The 18,926-nt window shown below is 41.4% G+C and overlaps 1 protein-coding gene across 13 annotated transcripts in view; it reads right to left on the bottom strand.

Annotated features, from left to right (window-relative positions):
- The window catches only part of DMD (dystrophin), a 2,070,581-nt gene that overhangs the window by 15,300 nt on the left and 2,036,355 nt on the right, over positions 1–18,926 (bottom strand). For all 13 annotated transcript variants that reach the window (XM_034649821.1, XM_034649815.1, XM_034649816.1 and 10 more), the window contains one exon: positions 205–297. In XM_034649821.1, the coding sequence (XP_034505712.1) occupies positions 205–297 (93 nt within the window). The remainder of the gene's footprint in view (positions 1–204; positions 298–18,926) is intronic.

Here is an 18,926-nt window from a genome sequence, read left to right on the forward strand (position 1 = left end):
TCAACCAGAATCCCAAACCAGTCAATTCAGTCATCCAAAGCAGAACTTCATCCTGAAAAATACTTGCTTCTGACAACCTTCCCCCACATAGGACTCTGTTAGCACGTGCTTGCTTCAACATGGAAAATACACAGGCTCGTTGGGTGTGGAAACGGAAGGCCTAATTCCAGTAGGCGTGAGTTCCTTGCATGTCGTGGAGCTTACCTCTGGAACTAGGGAAGGAGTTGTTGAGTTGCTCCATCACTTCCTCTAACCCCGTGCTTGTGTCCTGGGGAGGACTGAGCAGGTCTTCCTCGCCTTAACGAAAGCAAGCACAAAGAATGGCATGTTACGCTTAAGGAAAACAGACGCTAGAGAAAAAGCCCATGATCACGTTTAAAAAGTCATTACAAATTCAATTCCACTTGCTCAGAAATCGCATAAATAAAAATAACCCCTGAAGGCTGAATAATTAGGGAACGACTCCTTCAAGGGGAGAAGAAGTACACGCAGGGATTTACCTATGTCCTTGTCTTTGGAGAAGAAAACAGTTTCTCTCTTCAGAAGTTAAGATAAAGTCGACATAAGTTTCTTATGCCCCATTAGTAAATGTGAACCGATTTTCTTTGTAATAATAATAAAAGATCAGACACTTGCAGTGTGTCTCTTCAACACAAAAGGAGGTGAGTATGTGACATTTTGCCTTCACTTGATGAAGGTGAGGAAGGAGTGGCGACACAGAGGCGTTTCCCCCACTCTTTCCTTTGACATTTAACCAAAAATACAAACAAAACTCGAGCACCGCTGAAGTCTAATGGGTAGGGAAATACTCATATTCGAAGGACTGTGGATATGGGGGTTTCTGTGGAGTAAGGTCCCTTTCCTCTTTGTTACATGGGATGATTTTATCATCATCATGTTTTGGGAGGCTTATAAAGGGAAAACTGTTTTTCATTTCTGAGAATCTATTTATGTGAGGAGAGAAAGGTTTTGGATGCAAAGGAAGTCAGGGATGGATGGTCCCTCTCTGGGAACGGGAGTCCACTTGTGGTTTAGCTGTTGATCTGTGTATCTCTCCTGATGATTCATGTGTTACAGACATACACCTCAAACAGCATTTGCAGTAAGGGACACATTTCTTCATTGAAAACAAAATTAGTTTGAACTCTGAAAGTCTCTGGAAACGAATTTTTTATAATATTAACTTCCAGCTCTATTTGTTCAGTACATTGTCACTTCCATCGAAAACAAGGCCTTGCTTTGGCAAATCAACAGTAATGAACATGCTTAAGGACAACCTCCGGTTCACGTGTGACTTGGAAATAACAAGGCAGCCAGTGATTTAATGACTTAAGTATGCTTGTCCTTTCCTTTTGTCGGTGCCACTTGGATTTTCATCTGTGATTATAGTTCTGCATTTATTATTAAGTTTTCATTGTTGTTTTTTAAAGCGTAAGCTAAAGGAATCCTTGACGCGTTGTTCACCAGTAAGACAAAAATCATACCCTAGGTGGGGAGAAGGCCAAATATCATCATTACAGTGGAGGGCTGACGGACCTAGGAGAGACAGAAAATCTCTCCTCGTGTGAGTCTCATGGTAACATACCATAGAAAACCTCTTTCAAATACTAAGGAGAAGAAATAAGTGCTGAAAACTTAAGATCACAAGATAGAAAAAGAAGTTGCGATATCTACCTACCAATCCCCACACTCACACACATATACGACTTGCTTATATTTATGCCTCTAGAAATGAAAAAATGAAATAGAGCGTCTTTAGTTTTCTTTATTCCTGTGAATTTAAACCGCCATTATCTGGAGAGGATGGGATGAATGAAATATTGCCAGGAGGAACAGAATCCTGACAACTGCGGGGATGCTTACATCTCTTTGTTACATTACGGATGCAGATTTTGCCAAGTTGTAGAACAGGAGGCATTTTTAATGGCAGTAAGTCTGCTTTAGCAACAGTATGCCTTATAGAATAAATCAGAACCAACAGAGACATTCATGAGCAACCATGTTAAAATTTCTGACAGTTTAATTACACCATACTGGAGCTCTAGGAACTGAATTGTAGTGTGTTAAGATTCAAACACAGTTCAGTGACAGGACTGGCATTCCTCTCCCTGAATTATTTCAAGGATCAAACCTGAAAGCATAAACCTAATGATGTCAACCACGTTCATCTTTACAGATAAGCTATCATCTATAAGTCTCAGATCGAAGTGTCCACATGCAAATATAAAATTGGCTTGCTTTAGTGGAAAACTTCCATGACAGGGATGAAGGTATCCACTCAAACATTTTCCAAGCGCCAATTACATCCTACGTAGTACACACACAAGTCGAGTATAATCTTGTTTCCTTCTTTTCTCAAGATTTGTTCAGTAAAAAGTCCTTTGGGTTTAACTAATCTCCTTTTAAGAATCAAAACCAGAGTTATCACATGGATGCATGAGTAGAGGTGAATCAACACTAAAAATGCTTAATGGCCAATATTTTCTGTGTCAATTATACTGGAAAAGTTGAAACTGCTAAAAGACACTTGACATTCAAGTAACACCACTGGACTCTTTGATACTGAGCCAGATTTTTAAATGTCTAAAAAAGTAGCCATACAAATAAAACAACGGTAAGAGTAATTGATTTATACAAACATTTATCAGGAGCCCACTGTGTGCTAGGCACTGTTCTGAGTGCTGGGGACATAGCAATAAACAACAAAAAAGCCCCATACCCACGGAACCCACATTGTTATGGAGGCACACAGTCTAAATAAATGAACAGGTGAGTTATTTAGGTAGGTCAGATGATGATAAACCTTCAGAAGAGAGGATGAGTGAGGAACCTTCAGAACAGGGAGTCTTTCTAGGAAGCCTTCATTGATGAGGTGCAGTTGGGCAAGAACTTTTAAGTCCACGAGGGTGTAAGCCATGTATATGGTGAGAACAGCAAATGCAAAGACTCTGACAGGGGAGTGTGATGGGCTTGCTCAAACACCAAGAAGGTTAGTGTAGACAGAACAGAGTGGCCAAGTATTGGGGAGAGTATGCTTCCCTGGTCCAGGAAGTTGGACCTGGTCATGTGACCTGCTTTGCCCAATGGAATGTTAGCAGATAGAAGTAGGGGTTTTTAATGTCCTTAGGTGGCTGGGCTTGTCCTCTTGTGCTTCGGTGCGATAAGGAGCACATTGCCCAGAGAGCCTGCTGATCCAAGAAGGATGGGGTAGGTGAACAGACCTGAACCCAATCCACAACGTGGAGTCAAGCCTAGATGAGCTGCCGCAGAACTCCGCCGACCAAGAGATGCATGGATGACAAATACGTAACCGGAGAATTTTAAAATTATTTTGTCACACAGCAATAGGTGACTGACACATTGTGTTGTAAGACATCAAACCAGAAAGAAAGAAATATTTATGGGGTTTCTAATCATATACTGTTGTGTAGCTACAACAGGCTACCCGGAAATGTATTTAACAATACCTGTGCCCACAAGTTCACCCCTCCCGAAAAAAAAAGCCATTTATTTAACAAGAAAATATTCAGTCCCAACTGTACACACTAGGAATTTGGCCAGCTCTTAGTCCTACTTGACCGATTCACTGCCTGCTCGAACACTATACTGCTAATGGTCAAGGGATTTCATACTTAGTTAATGACAGTACTTTGACATTAATCCTTCAATTAGATTCTACTCCAAGGTGATTCCCACAAACAAGCCCCCCAAAATCCCTTTTGAATTATTAGCCATAGCCTCCACAGCTTGTCTGAAGTTACATTTAAAAACATTTTTTAAAAATGAACATTTCAAAATAAGACAGGATTAAGTTAAAAGAGTACCCTGATGTGGCCTAACAGGAGATGCTGCTCAGTGAAGAAAAAAGAAGTGAGATGACTCCATTTCATCGGAGAAAAAAAAGAAATGGAATGGTTTGCTGTGGGCAAGATATTCTTTAAAGTCTCCTGAAATTCACCATGGTTTTAGGCTTACTTGAAGCGACAATATCCTATCTGACTCTATTCCCGTTCCATGACTGAAACGATAATGGTTCTATTTGCTTAAAAAGTGACTTCAGGGGTGCCTGGGTGGTTCAGTCAGTTAAGCGCCTGACTCTTGATTTCATTTTGGGTCGTGATCTCAGGGTTATGGGATGGAGCCTTGTGTTGGGCTCCACGCTGGGCATGGAGGCTGCTTGAGACTCTCTCTCTCCCTCTGCCCCCAGTCCCCAGCCCCCGACTCACGCGTGCACACATGTGTGGGCTCTCTCTCTCTCTTAAAAAAAAAACAACACAAAAACTGACTTGAGCTAGAACCAGTGTAGCTTATGCAAAAGACCCCCAAATCCTTATTCTTGTGATTTTGCTGACACCTAAGCAAAAACTACTTTCTCTTTATGAAACAGGAGGTATGTATTAGAAAATTATTTTCTCTTAAAAGGGGGGCTGTATACAAGCAACTATGCTCATTATTTTTCTTTGGATTGCTAATCTAAATCACGTTGTGTTTTGAATCAGTTTCCAACATGATATATGATAACCTTATTACTTCTATTTTTCCTGCTCTTCTCCAGTTTTTCAAAAGAAAAATAATTTATCTAGTATTTGATATTTAGCTTTAAGCACTTTTAAAAATTATGCTTCAGGGTAGCTGGTCTCAATTTTACATAAAATTGCTTTGTATAAGTTTTTAAATATATTTTGATAACCAATGATGCTGCTGCTGATTGGCTGGCCAGTGTTAAAAGGATGGCAAAAGATATGGAAATTAGTAGCCAGTATTCTTTTTTTTATTATTGCTATGTTAGTCACCATACAGTACATCATTAATTTTTGATGCAGTGTTTCATGATTTATTGTTTGCATATAACACCCAGTGCTCCATGCAACACATGCCCTCCTTAATACCCATCACTGGGCTACCCCATCCCCTCGCTCCCCCACCTCCTGCAACCCTCAGCTTGGTTCCTGGAGTCCAGAGTCTCTCATGGTTTGTCTCCCTCTCTGATTTCTTCCCATTCAGTTTTCCTCCCTTCCCCTGTGGTCCTCTGTACTATTCCCTATGTTCCACATATGAGTGAAACCATATGATAATTGACTTTCTCTGATTCACTTATTTCACTTAGCATAATCCCCTCTAGCTCCATCCATGTCAATGCAAATGGTGGACATTCATCCTTTCTGATGGCTGAGTAATATTCCATTGTATATAAGAACATAAGAACCACATCTCTTTTTTTTTTAAGATTTTTATTTATGTGACAGAGACAGCCAGCGAGAGAGGGAACACAGCAGGGGAGTGGGAGAGGAAGAAGCAGGCTCCCAGCGGAGGAGCCCGATGTGGGACTTGATGCCGTAACGCTGGGATCACGCCCTGAGCCGAAGGTAGACGCTTAACGACTGCGCCACCCAGGCGCCCCATAAGAACCACATCTTCTTTATCCATTCATCTGTCGAAGGGCATCTTGGCTCCTTCCATAGTTTGGCTATTGTGGACATTGCTGCTGTGAATATTGGGGTGCATGTGCCCCTTCTTTGCACTACATCTGTATCTTTGGGGTAGATACCCAGTAGCCAATATTCTTTGAAATTTATTTTTATTGACATACAACCATTCTATTAGTTTTAGGTTTGCAACATAAGGATTTGAAATACGCACATACTGCAAACTGATGACTACCATAAATGTAGTTAACATTCACCACCAAAATAGCTGTGTATATTTTTCTGGTGATGAGAACTTTTAAGATTTACTCACTTAGCCACTTTGAAATATACAGTATCGTTAACTATAGTCTCCATGCTGTACATTTCCTCCCCCAAATTACTTATAAATGGAAGTTTCTACCTTTTGACCACCTTCACTCATTTTGCCCACCCCCTGCCCATGGGCATCACTAATCTGGTTCTCTGTATCTATGAGTTAGCTTTTTTTATTTTTTTTTTGGAGTTCACATATAAGTGAGATCATAGATTTATTCTTCTCTTAGCATCATGCCCTCAAGGTCCATCCATGTTGTCACAAATGGCAGGATTTTATTCTCTTTGATGGCTTAATATTTCATTGAATATATACATCACATTTTCTTTATCCATTTCTGTCACTGGACACTAAGGTTGATGCCATGTCTTGGCTGTTATAAATAATGCTGCAGTGAACATGGGGGTACAGATATCTTTTTGAGATAGTGGTTATGCTTCCTTCAGATAAGTACTCAGAACTGGAATTGCTGGATCTTGTGGTACTTCAACTTTTAATTTTTTGAGGACCCTCCATACTGCATACTGTTTTCCATAGTGGCTGCACCAATTTACATTCCTTCAACAGTGCCTAAGAGTTCCCATTTCTCCACACTCTCACCAACCCATTCTCTCTTGTCTTTTTGACAACAGCCATTCTAAAGGGCGTGAGGTGAAATCTCATTGTGGTTTTGATTTGTATCTCCCTGATGATTTAGTGATGTTGAATGCTTTTTCATGTACCTCTTGGCCATCTGTTTGAGATCAGGAAGCATGTGCTTATTGGACATAAACACTGGAAAATGTCTATTCAGCTCATTTATTTTAAAATCAGATTTTTTCCTATTCAGTTGTAGGAGTTCTTCATATATTTTGGATAATATCTTATCAGATAGAGGATTTGCAAATGTTTTCTCCCATTTCATAGGTTGCCTTTTTTGTGGATGGTGTCTTTTGCTATGTAGAATGTTTTCGGCTTACTAGAGTCCTACTTGTTTATTTTCACTTGTGCTACCTTTGCTTTTGGTGCTAAACCTAAGAAGTCACTGCTGAGGTGGATGGCAAGGAGCTCACCGCCTATGCTGTCTTCTAAGAATTTTATCGTTTCAGGTCGTATGTTCAAGTCTTTAATCCACCTTGAGTTTTGTGTCTGCTATAAGATAGTGGTCTCGTTTCATTCTTTGGCACATGGATAGCCAGTTTTCCCAACTCCATTCATTGAAGAGACTATCTTTTCCCCACTGTATATTCTTGGCTCCTTTGTTGTAAATAAATCGATTATATACGTATGGGTTTATTTCTGGGCTTTCTATTCTGTTCCGTTGGATGTTTCTGTTTGTTTTTAGTGTTGATACCACATTGTTTGGACTGGTATGGCTTTGTAATAGAGTTTGAGACCAGGAGGCATGAGGCCTCCAGCTTTGTTCTTTTTTCTCAAGATTGCTTGGCTTTTGGGGGTCTTCTGTGGTTCCAGACCCATTTTAGGATTGTCTGTTTTCTTTCTGTGAAAAGTGCCATTGAAATTTTGATAGGGATTGCATGAACTCCGTAGATTGCTTTGGGTAGGATGGGCATTTTAACAGTACTAATGCTTCTAATCCATGAGCACAAACTATCTTTTTTTTTTTTTTGTGCATCTTCTTCAAATTCTTTTATCAGTGTCTGATAGTTTTCACCATACAGGTCTTACACTACCTTAATTAAATGTATTCCCAGGTATTTTATTCTTTTTGATATAAATGAGACTCTTGTCTTAATTTCTCTTTCTGATAGTTGGAATATAGAAACAACAGATTTCTATATATTGATTTTGTATCCTGCAACTTTACTGAAATCATTTAACATTTTTTTAGTGGAGTCTACAGGGTTTTCTCTGTATAAAACACTTCATCTGTAAATCGAGATAATTTTTCTTCTTCCTTTATGATTTGGATGCCCTGTATTTCTTTTTGTTATGTGATTGTTCTGGCTAGCATTTCCAATATTATGTTGAATCAAAGTGGTGAGAGTGGGCAACCTTGTCTTGTTTCCAATTTTAGAGGAACAGCTTACAGTTTGTCACTGGGGAATAGGACGTTAGCTGTGGGCTTGTTATATATGGTCTCTATGATATTGACGCCATGTTCCCTCTGTGCCCACTTTCTAATAGTTTTTATCATGGATGAATGTTGAGTTTTGTCAAATGCTTTTTCTTCCTCTACTGAAATTATATATGATTTTCATCCTTCATTGTGCTGATGTGGTGTGTCATACTGATCTGCAGATGTTGAACCATTCTTGCATCCCTGAAACAAATCCCACTTGATCATGGTATATCACCCTTTTAATGTATTATTGAATTTGTATTGCTAATATTTGTTGAGGTTTTTGCATCTATGTTTATCATGGATGTTGGCCTATAATTTTCTCCCCTGACATCCTTGTCAGGTTTTTGTATCAAGGTAATGCTACCCTTGTAAAATGTGTTTGGAAGTGTTCCCTCCTCCTCAATTTTTGGAAGAGTTTGAGACGGATAAGTATTAACTCCTCTTTAAATGTTTGGTAGAATTCCCCTGGGAAGCCATCTGGTGCTTGACTTTTGTCTGTTGGAAGGTTTGCAATTACTGATTTGACCTCCTTGGTCTTTTCAGATTTTGTATTTCTTCATGATTCGATCTTGGTAGGTTGTATGTGTCTAGGAGTTTATCCATCTATTTCTTCTAGGTTGTTCAGTTGGTTGGTGTATAATTGTTCATAAATGTCTCTTACAATCTTTTGTATTTAGTGCAATCTGCTTTAATATCTTTAAAAATTTTTAATTCCAGTTAACATACGTGTTATATTAGTTTCAGGCGTACACTATAGTGACTCAGCACTTCTGTACATCAGTGGTGCTCAGCACAAGTGTACTCCTTAATCCCCATCACCTATCACATCTTCTCTTTGATTTCTAATTTGATTTGATTTTTTTTTTTGGGTGAGTGTAGCTAAGCCTTTTTCTATTTTTATCTTTTTAAAAAAACGAGCTCTTTGTTTCATTGACCTTGCCTTTTTTGATGCATCTGTATTTCCTTCCATTAACTTTGGACTTTTTCTAGTTTCTTGAGCTGAGAGTTGAGACTTTCCTTGTGTCTTGATGTAGGTATTTATTGCAATGAACTCCCCTCTTTGAACTGCTTTTGCTGGCTCCCATAAATTTTGGTGTGTTGTTTCCACTGTCATTTGTCTCAAGGTATTTTTTCTCTTTTTGATACACTGGTTGTTCAGAAGGATGTTGTTTAATCACCTATTTGCGGATTTTCCTGTTTTCTTCTTGTAATGGATTTCTAGTTTCAGACCACTGTGGTCAGAAAAGATGCTTGATTTCAATCTTTTCAAATTTACTAAGACTTATTTGGTGGCCTCTACTATATGATCTTTCCCTGGAGAATGTTCCAGTTGTGCTTTGGAATGTGTTCTCTGTTTTTGGATAGAATATTTATACAATCTGTTAAATCTTTCTGGTCTAAGGTGTCATTTAAGTTCGGTGTTTCTCTGCCGATTTTCTGTCTATAAGATCTATCCATTAATGAGAAGTGGGATATTGAAATTCCCCACTATTATTGTATTACTGTCAATCTCTCCCTTTAGGTTTGTTAATATTTGCTTTATGTATTTCAGTGCTCCCATATTGGGTGCATAAATATGTACAAATGTCATATCTTCTTGTGGGACTCTGACCCCTTATCATTATGTAGTACGTTTGTTGTCTCTTACTATAGTCTTTGTTGCAAAGTCTATTGTGCGCCCCCCCCAGCTTTGTTCTAGTTTCATTTCCATGGAATATCTTTCTCTCTCCCTTTACTTTCAGTCTGCATGTGTCCTTACATATGAAGTGAGTCTCTGAGAGCCAGCATATAGATGGGTGTTCTTAAAAAGTTTTTTGAGCAGAGTTGACACGCAATATCACATTAGTCTCACGTGTACAACATAGTCACCAAACTTCTCTATACCTTATGTGATGCTCACCACAAGTGTGGCTACCATCTGTTGCCCTACAATGCAATTATGGTATCACTGCCTGTATTCTCTGCACTGTGCCTTTTATCCTCGTGACTTACTCATTCCAGCGCTGGAAGCCTGTTCTTTCCCACTCCCCTTCACCCATTTTGCCCAGCCCCCCACCCCTATCCTCTCTGGCAACCATCAGTTTGTTCTCTGTATTTATAAATCTGACTCTGCTTTTGTGTTTGTTCATTTATTGTGTTTTTAAGATTCCACATACGAGTGAAATCATCAAGTCTTGGTCTTTCTCAGTCTTTCTTATTTCTGTTAGTATACGGTGCTGTAGATCCTGGATGGGGCTTGGGTTTTCTTGGTTAAATCCAGTTAGTCACTCTAGGTCTTTTGATTGGAGACTATATTCTATTTTCATTTAAAATAATTTTTCATAGGTATGCACTTACTTTCAAAATTGTTTTCTGGCTGTTTTGTATTTCCTTTGTTCCTTTTTTCTCTTGTTCTCTTCCTCTGTGGTTTGATGATTTTCTGTACTTGTATGCCCTGATTTCTTTCTTTGTTTCTGTTGTGTGTCTACTACAGGTTATTGTTCCATGGTCACTGTGAGGCTTACATAAAATTTATTTGTAGCAGTCTATTTAAAGTTGGTCAACTAAGTTTTGAATGCATTCTAAAGCTCTATGTTTTTACTCCCCTCTCAACATTTTGTTTTGGATGTCACAATTGATATCTTTCTATTTAGTGCATCCATTAATGAATTATTATAGTCATTTTTACTACTTTTGTCTTTGTTAATTAAAAAAAATAATAAAAAATGTATTATTTGTTTCAGGGGTACAGGTCTGTGATTCATCAGTCTTACACAATACACAGTATTCCCCACAACACATACCATCCCCAGTGTCCATCACCCAGCCACCCCACCCCATCTGCTCCAGCAACCCTCAGTTTGTTTACTGAGATTAAGAGTCTCTTATGGTTTGTCTCCCTCTCTGGTTTCATCTTGTTTGATTTTTTCCCCCTCTCCCCCTACGATCCTCTGCCTTGTTTCTCAAATTCCACATATCAATGAGAGCATATGATAATTATCTTTCTCTGACTTATTTCACTTAGCATAATACCCTCTAGTTCATCCATGTCATTACAAATGGCAAAATTTCATTTCTTGATGGCTAATTAATATTCCATTGTGTGTGTGTGTGTGTGTATACAATGGCCCACTGGCTATTGTGGACGTTGCTGCTATAAACATTGGGGTGCAGGTGCCCCTTCAGATCACAACATTTGTATCTTTGGGGTAAATACCCAGTGGTGTGATTGCTGGGTCACAGGGTAGCTCCATTTTCAACTTTTTGAGGAACCCCCATACTGTTTTCCGGAGTGGCTGCACCAGCTTGTATTCCCACCAACAGTGTAGGAGGGTTCCCCTTTCTCCTATCCTTGCCAACATCTGACTTGTTAATTTTAGCCATTCTGACTGGTGTGAGGTGGTATCTCATTGTGGTTTTGATTTGTATTTCCCCGATGCCAAGCAATGTTGGGCACTTTTTCATGTGTCTGTTGGCCATTTGGATGTCTTCTTTGCAGAAATGTCTGTTCATGTCTTCTGCCCATTTCTTGATTGGGTTATTTGTTCCTTGGGTTTTTGAGTTTGATAAGTTATTTATAGATTTTAGATACTAGTCCTTTACCTGATATGTCATTTGCAAATATCTTCTACCATTCTGTCAGTTGTCTTTTGTTTTTGCTGATTGCTTCCTTTGCTGTGCAAAAGCTTTTTATGTTGATGAAGTCTTAATAGTTCATTTTGCCCTTGCTTCCCTTGCCTTTGGCGATATGTCTAGCATGAAGTTGATGCGGCCGAGGACAAAGAGGTTGCTGCCTGTGTTCTCCTCAAGGATTCCGGTCTCACCTTTAGGTCTTTCATCCACTTTGAGTCTATTTTTGTGTATGGTATAAGGAAATGGTCCAGCTTCATTCTTCTGCACGAGGCTGTCCAATTTTCCCAACACCATAGGTTGAAGATACTGTCTTTTTTCCATTGGATATTCTTTCCTGCTTTGTCGAGGATTAGTTGACCATAGAATTGAGAGTCCACTTCTGGGTTCTCTATTCCGTTCCATTGATCTATGTGTCTGTTTTTGTGCCAGTACCATACTGTCTTGATTACTTCAGCTTTGTAATACAGCTTGAAGTCTGGAATTGTGATGCCACCAGCTTTGGTTTTCTTTTGAAACATTCCTCTGGTTATTTGGGGTCTTTTTTTTTTTTAAATTAGGTTATGTTAGTCACCATACAGTACTTCATTATTTGGGGTCTTTTCTGGTTCCATACAGACTTTGGGATTATTTGTTCCATTTCTGTGAAAAAAGTTGATGGTATTTTGATAGGGATTGCATTGAACGTGTAGACTGCTCTAGGCAGCATAGACATTTTCACAGTATTTGTTCTTCCAATCCATGAGCATGGAACATTTTTCCATTTCTTTGTGTCTTCCTCAATTTCTTTCATGAGTGTTCCATAGTTTTATGAGTACAGATCCTTTGCCTCTTTGGTTAGGTTTATTTCTTATGGTTTTTGGTGCAACTATAAGTGAGATTGGCTCCTTAATTTCTCTTTCTTCTGTCGTGTTGTTGGTGTACAGAAATGCAACTGATTTCTGTGCATTGATTTCGTATCCTGCCACTTTACTGAATTGCTGTGTAGGAGTTCTAGCAGTTTTGGGGGTGGAGTCTTTTGGGTTTTTCCACATAAAGTATATCATTTGCAAAGAGTGATAGTTTGACTTCTCTGCTGATTCGGGTGCCTTTTGTTTCTTTTTGTTGTGTGATTGCTGAGGCTAAGGATTTCTAGGACTATGGTGAATAGCAGTGGTGACGGTAGATATCCCTGCTGTGTTCCTGACCTTAGAGGAAAAGCGCTCAGTTTTTCCCCACTGAGGATGATATTTACTGTGGGTTTTTCATAGATGGCTTTTATGATATTGAGGTATAGTCCCTCTCTCCCTGCACTGTGGAGAGTTTGAATCAGGAAAGGCTGCTGTACTTGGTCAGATGCTGCTTCTGCATCTATTGAGAGGATCATATGGTTCTTGTCCTTTCTTTTAGTAATGTACTACTTTTGTCTTTTAACCTTCATATGACATTTGTAAGTGATTAATCCATCTCCATCACAACATTAATGATACCATTACCTTTAGCATGGAGATTTATATTTTCATATGTTTTCCTGTCACTAAGTAGTGCCCTTTCATTCAGCTTCCAGAAGCCCCTTGTGGGCGCCTGGGTGGCACAGTCAGTTAAGCATCTGACTCTTCGTTTCAGCTCACGTCATGATCTCAGGGTCGTGGGATCAAGCCCTGTGTTGGGCTGGGGGCTCAGCATGGAGTCTGCTTGAGACTCTCTCTCCCTTTGCCCAGGCTGCTCGCTCACTCTAAAATAAATAAATCCTAGAAGTCCCTTTGACTTCTCTTGTAAGATGGGCCTAGTGGTGCTGACTCCTTCAGCTTGTCTGGAAAACGTTTTCTATCCTTCCTTCATTTCTGAAGGACAACTTTGCAAGACAGAGTATTCTGGGTGGCAGTTATTTTCTTTCAACACTTCGAATATATTATCCAACTCCATTCTGACCTGCAAAGTTTGTGCTGAAAAATCTGCTGCTGGTCTTATGTGGGCTGCTTTGAGGAGTCTCTCCCTTGTCTGTATCTTTTGACAATTTAATTATAATGAGTCCTGGTGTGGGTCTTGTATAATTCTTCTTATTTGGAACTCTCTGGGCTCCTGGATCTGGATGTCTTTTTCTTTCCTCAAGTTAGGAAAGTTTTCTGACCCTTTCATTCTCTCTCTGCTCCTGTGAGACATCTCTAATGTGAATATTTGTCAGCCTGAGAGTATCCTGAAGTCTCTCAGGCCATTTTTGGTCTTTTTTCTTTTTGCTCTTCTGGTAGATGGATTCTGCTGTCCTGTCTTTGATGGCTTCTCACTCAGTCTGTTAGTGAACCCTTCTCATGGAGTCCTCAGTTCAATTGTTGTATTGTTCCACTTCATGGTTTCTATTGGGAACCGTCTTACATTTTCTCTTTGTTGAAGCTCTCACCTTACATGCTCTGTTCTCCAGACTTTGACGAGCATCTTTAGGACCATCGTTTTGAACTCTTTATCAGGTAAATCACTTCTCTCCATTTCACTAATGTCTTTTTGATGTTCTATATTGTTCTCTGATTGGAACATAGCCCATTTCATTTTCCTTGACATTGTGTTGGTTTCTATGCATTGGATAAAATGCCTCCTCTCCCAGTCTTGGAGTGGTTTAAAATTCTTGTAGGAGATTAACCTTATCATCCAACCCTGCCCTAGTTCTTGGTTGTCTCTCATACATTTGCAATCATCTTAGCAGCCTTCTTGGTTCTTAGTGGTGCCCAGTAGTTGAGGGCATGCCAAGACCGGTCATGGTCCCAAAGGGGAGGATCTCAGCCAGCAGCTTTGAAAGTATGCAGCTATACCTTCTTCAGGGAAAGATGAGGAGATGGGAGTTGGTGTTTGTTCCCTCCCGGGTGACGGCCATTTCCATCTTTTTTGTTTGCTGTCATCCACTGAACCTGTGAACACAAGCCCTGCTGGCCACCAGAGCTAGATGATCAGGCTATGTGTTTACTGGATGGCAGCCATGAAAACCAGAGGATCAGATATATGTACATTCTTTCTCCTTTCCAAGAGCTAGCACATGACCCGGAGGGAGGCAGGAGAGCAGGAAGATGGCATCCACCAGCCTTGACGGTCTCTGCAGAGTATTTCAGGTGGTCCCTATATGTGTATTAAATCAGAAGCCTACACCTCAGGCTGAAGCTTTTAAGAGAAACAAACAGGCCTCTTCTAAGGAAGAGTGGGTGCATTTCAGTGTGCTGCCTCTGAGCTCAGTGAGCCCTGGAGGGTTCGCCCTAGGGAGTCCTTGTGAGCCCTTTAAGTACTATCTCTTTGTTCACTATAACCTTGTGGCTCTCTTGGACTCATGCCCTGTTGAACTGAAGGCTAGATGTTTTGGAGGCTCACTCTTCAGGAGAAAGCTGAAAGTTGTGAGTTCCTTCCGGTTTGTGTGCTGCCACTCCAGGGCTGGGGGTTATGGCGGCACTGTGTCTCAGCCTCTCTTACCTGTTTGTTTCACTGTGGGGTGTTTCCTCCTGACTCTGTTTGCCTGATAGATGTAGGTGTCACTGAGCTACTTTCTGAATTTCTTTCTGAGGGACTTGTTTTGTATGTAGCTGTAGATTTGGTGTGTCTGTGGGAGGAGGCAATTTTGGGACTCTGTTCTCTTGCCATCTTTAACCAGCACCTCCCTGGTAAAAATGTGTGGATTGCTGTGTGTGTACATAGGGATGTGTTGTGCTTGCTTACTAAAACACTCCTTCCACAAGCATGGTATCGAATGCTTCTTGCATAGACAGGGCTCAAGTGCTAGAGAAGGAGGAAATGCTACGAACTACAAAACAGAATAGATTATGAGATCAAAAAGATGGAGCGAAAATATTTTGGGCCAAAGGAAGCGTTGCCCCCAGGGCGGGAGGTGCCTGGCAGCACAGGCCAGCGCGACAGCACGCTGCGTGTGGATGAGCACCGGCTCTGCCGATGGTGACAGAGGGATCGCATTTGGAGGCGGTACAAATCTGGGCTGGAGAGGAAGGTGGAGTTCTGCTGATCACTGGCAGAAGCTGCGAAGTATTTTGCTCTTTTTATGAGAAGAAACAGACTGACCTTGAGGCTTGTTGGTAGCTGGGCTGGGCTAAAGAAGGCAGAGAAAGGGTTGATTTTGGGGGTGATGAGTATATTTAGTACCTTGTTTGTGGTCCTATCAGGGGTGTATCCATGTGTCCAAACTCAAAGAAAGTTAAAAAAAAATTAAAAGAAGGTAGGTAAAGGAAGAAAGGGTGGTAAAGGACTTTGTATAGGCTGGAAATTAGAAGATGTCCTGGAGGCTGCCCAGGATTTCAGACTGGGTTACATTTTTATCCAAATGACACTCAGGAGAGAGGCCAGGCAATCTTGACTTAGGGTTATCAACATCCCAGAAGCCAAGACCTGGAAAAGAGCACCTAGAAAGAGGGAATGGCTGATGAGAGAATCTTGGAGAAAGCCTTCAGTGATGCCATGAGAAGGATACAGCACCGCTGTGGTAACTGGGTGTAAAATATTTGACTTGGATCCGGGAGTGAGGAACAGCCTACAGAGCAAGAGCAACTTCTAAAATGTCAGTGTTAGGAAAAATGCAGAGAGGCTGGGGAAGTGTTCGAGGCCACAGGAGACTAAAAAGAAATGAGAACTAAATGCAAAATATGACCCTTCACTGGATCCTGAATGGAAAAGAATAGAAAGCTGTACAGAGTATTACTGGCAGAATTGGGGGTACGTCAACGTAAATGATGTCTAGCAGTGTTGTATAGTGTTAATTTCCTGAGTGCCATCATTCTTTTGTGGTTATGTAAGAGAGTATCTTGCACCTCGCAAGATACGTGTAGAAGGATTTAGGGCTGAAGCGTCATCATGGATGGAATGTAATCATGAAATGGGTCTGTGAAGTACACGGCATGTAAAGTATAAATGTATACAGTATGCGTGAAGATGTCAAATAAATAAAGCAAATGTGGCAGGCTGTTCAGTTAACTCCAATTCTGCCACAGTCTGAAATTATTCTAAAGCAGCCAGGGAGCCTCTTAACGTATTTAAGAAAAAAGAGTGGGCAGAAGGGAAGGGCTCAGTGAGGTAAGGAGTTGCTACGAAAGCGCCTGTGTTAGTAGCTCATGAAAGCCCAACTCCGGGAATTTCTCTGTGTTTCCCAACAGAACGTAAGCGTCATGACACTGTCCCAGTTTAAAAAATATGTACAGCAACACACATGTTGTACGCGGAGATGGACGGGGGGAAGCACCTCATGGTTAGAGGACGCACTCCAAATCCTGAGGTCACTCGGTAGGTCGACCCCCTCTTGCGTTTTAAACATCATTTTCAAGACCGCAATTCTCTACCCACACGACGGTTCTGCAAATCCCAGCCTTAGCGCGGCTCAGACCTTCAAAGCACGCGCACCGCCTTTATTTAACCTTCAAGAAGATGGTCGGGTTTTTTTTTCTCCCTTAAGGGTAGTTGACTTACACAGTTGGAAAAAAGATCACTTTTGGATTTAGTCTTTTCTTTCAGAGAACAAAAGTAGCCAATCCATTTTCTACTAGTCTGTTAGCCGAAGTCACCCACATCGAGCACTCCTCTCCTCGGTTTCTGTTCTGCCATGTGCCGTGATGTGAGTGCCTTTTTGGACACACTGCCTCCGGGCCAGTGTTGACAGGCTTCACTAATTACTAATTACTGCCTCTCAGCACCCAGGGCCCTGAATCTCACCTGTTTAAATAGGCAACGCAGTTTCACATGCTTTGCTCGCTTCGAAGAAAGGTACGAAAACTCTGTTGTTTTTGGAGTTTACAGACTTTTTTAAGGGGCATATGTTTTTTCCTATGCCAAACTCACATTTTCAGTCCCAGCAGTCCAGTAGTTCTCTTCAGATCTCACAGTGGGGAGAAAATGATGCGAACACTGCCCTCAATCACTGAGCCAGGAAAAGCCAGGAAAGCCGCTTTGCACACATTCTGTTCCTTCACAAAACAACTGAAACCTGGCTTTCCTGCAAGGTTTGACTTTTCTGGAGGAACACAGGACTCTGCCCACTGCCTGAGGTTCTTGAAATTCATCATTCAGCCCCCTCAGTATCTTTCTCCAGTCCTCAAACCCATCTGAGGAGCCTGAGCAACCTGGTTTCGTCAAGCCCATGAAAAGCCCCCTCAGTGGTCTCCATGTACAATCTTCAGCAGCTCACCAGGAGGCTAGGTCTTAGATGTGGGCATCGCTTGAAAGTATTTTATCATGTCCAACTTTGAAATGTTCCTGACCATGGTCTCTTGATTCCTCCTTTCAGTCCCGCATTTTACCTCTCTATACACCACTCTCACGGAACACCTTAAGTCCAAAATGAATCTGTTAACACACCATGATACCAGAGCTTTGGGTGTGAGGAATCAAGGAGACACAGGTCTCTCCCTTTCTGTGAGGAAAGATCAAGAGGGTCGAGTATAACCAGTTTAGGATCCAGGAAAAAGGAAACATAAAAGATGGGATGCCTCATGCTGAGCCTTAGGACAGGAGGAAGGGGGTGCCTGGGTGGCTCAGTCGGTTAAGTGTCCGACTCTTGGTTTTGGCTCAGGGATGGAGCTCTACACTCAGTGGGGAGTCTGCTTGACTCCCCTCCCCCTATGTGTGTGTACTCTCTCTAAAATAAGGCTTTAAAAAAAGAGGAGAAGTGAGGGGGGTAGACCATTTGTGACCTTCACAAAACCCCTCAATGACTAGCATGGTAGGAAAAGCCAATAATAGAGTGTCACCAACCATCTGCTTATCATTTACACCTCACGCGCTCCAGCTTTCTGAGAACCCAGTCCTAGGCAGAGAACACCGTGGAAGAATAACACTAGACCACTTCCTCGACAAACTCATCTTCCCCTGAGTCCTCACTGTCCTCAGGCCTCACTTGTTTTCAAAATTACCTAGTCTTTCACTTCACTGAAAAGACAAATTCTCCGACTTCCCTTCTCTTGGCTGAACAATGCTTTCTCAGAAGTGGCTAATGCATTGACATGATCCAACAAGCTGTCACTTCCTTTCATCCCCACTGAGCCCTTTTCTGCATTTGACCTGTTGCCCACATCTGCGTTCTACCTGCTTTCCCCTCCTTTACTACCCCATCACCCAAAGGGAGGTCTTCCTCAAGACACTGGATCCAAGCACCTTTGTTCTGCTTCTCCTCTCACCCCCTTCAGCTACCACTTCTGTGGAGCACACTGTCACTTCCCCCAGCCTGCCCTTTCACACCAGTTACGGACCTGTGCTTTCGCTTCTTTCCGCACACGACTCAGACCTGCCAGTTTCTCAAACATACTATGTCCCCAGTCAAAAGGATCACGATCTTCTTCCAACCCAGTCCTCTCCCATCATTTCCAGGCAGGCCTGCAGCCCTTGGTACTTTGTTTGCAAATAGTAGTCTCCCAGTCTCCTCCTCCCATCTGTCCCCGACCTCTAGCAAGCCTACACTCTGAACTCCCAGAACCTGGGCTTTGTGTTTGCCTCTTTAAGGGTTCACAGGTGGAAAGATGGGTTACTTTGGGCCAGATACAGCTGCCAGGATACCTCTTGG

The sequence above is a fragment of the Ailuropoda melanoleuca genome, chromosome X (assembly GCF_002007445.2).
Source record: "Ailuropoda melanoleuca isolate Jingjing chromosome X, ASM200744v2, whole genome shotgun sequence".
Taxonomy (NCBI): domain Eukaryota; kingdom Metazoa; phylum Chordata; class Mammalia; order Carnivora; family Ursidae; genus Ailuropoda; species Ailuropoda melanoleuca.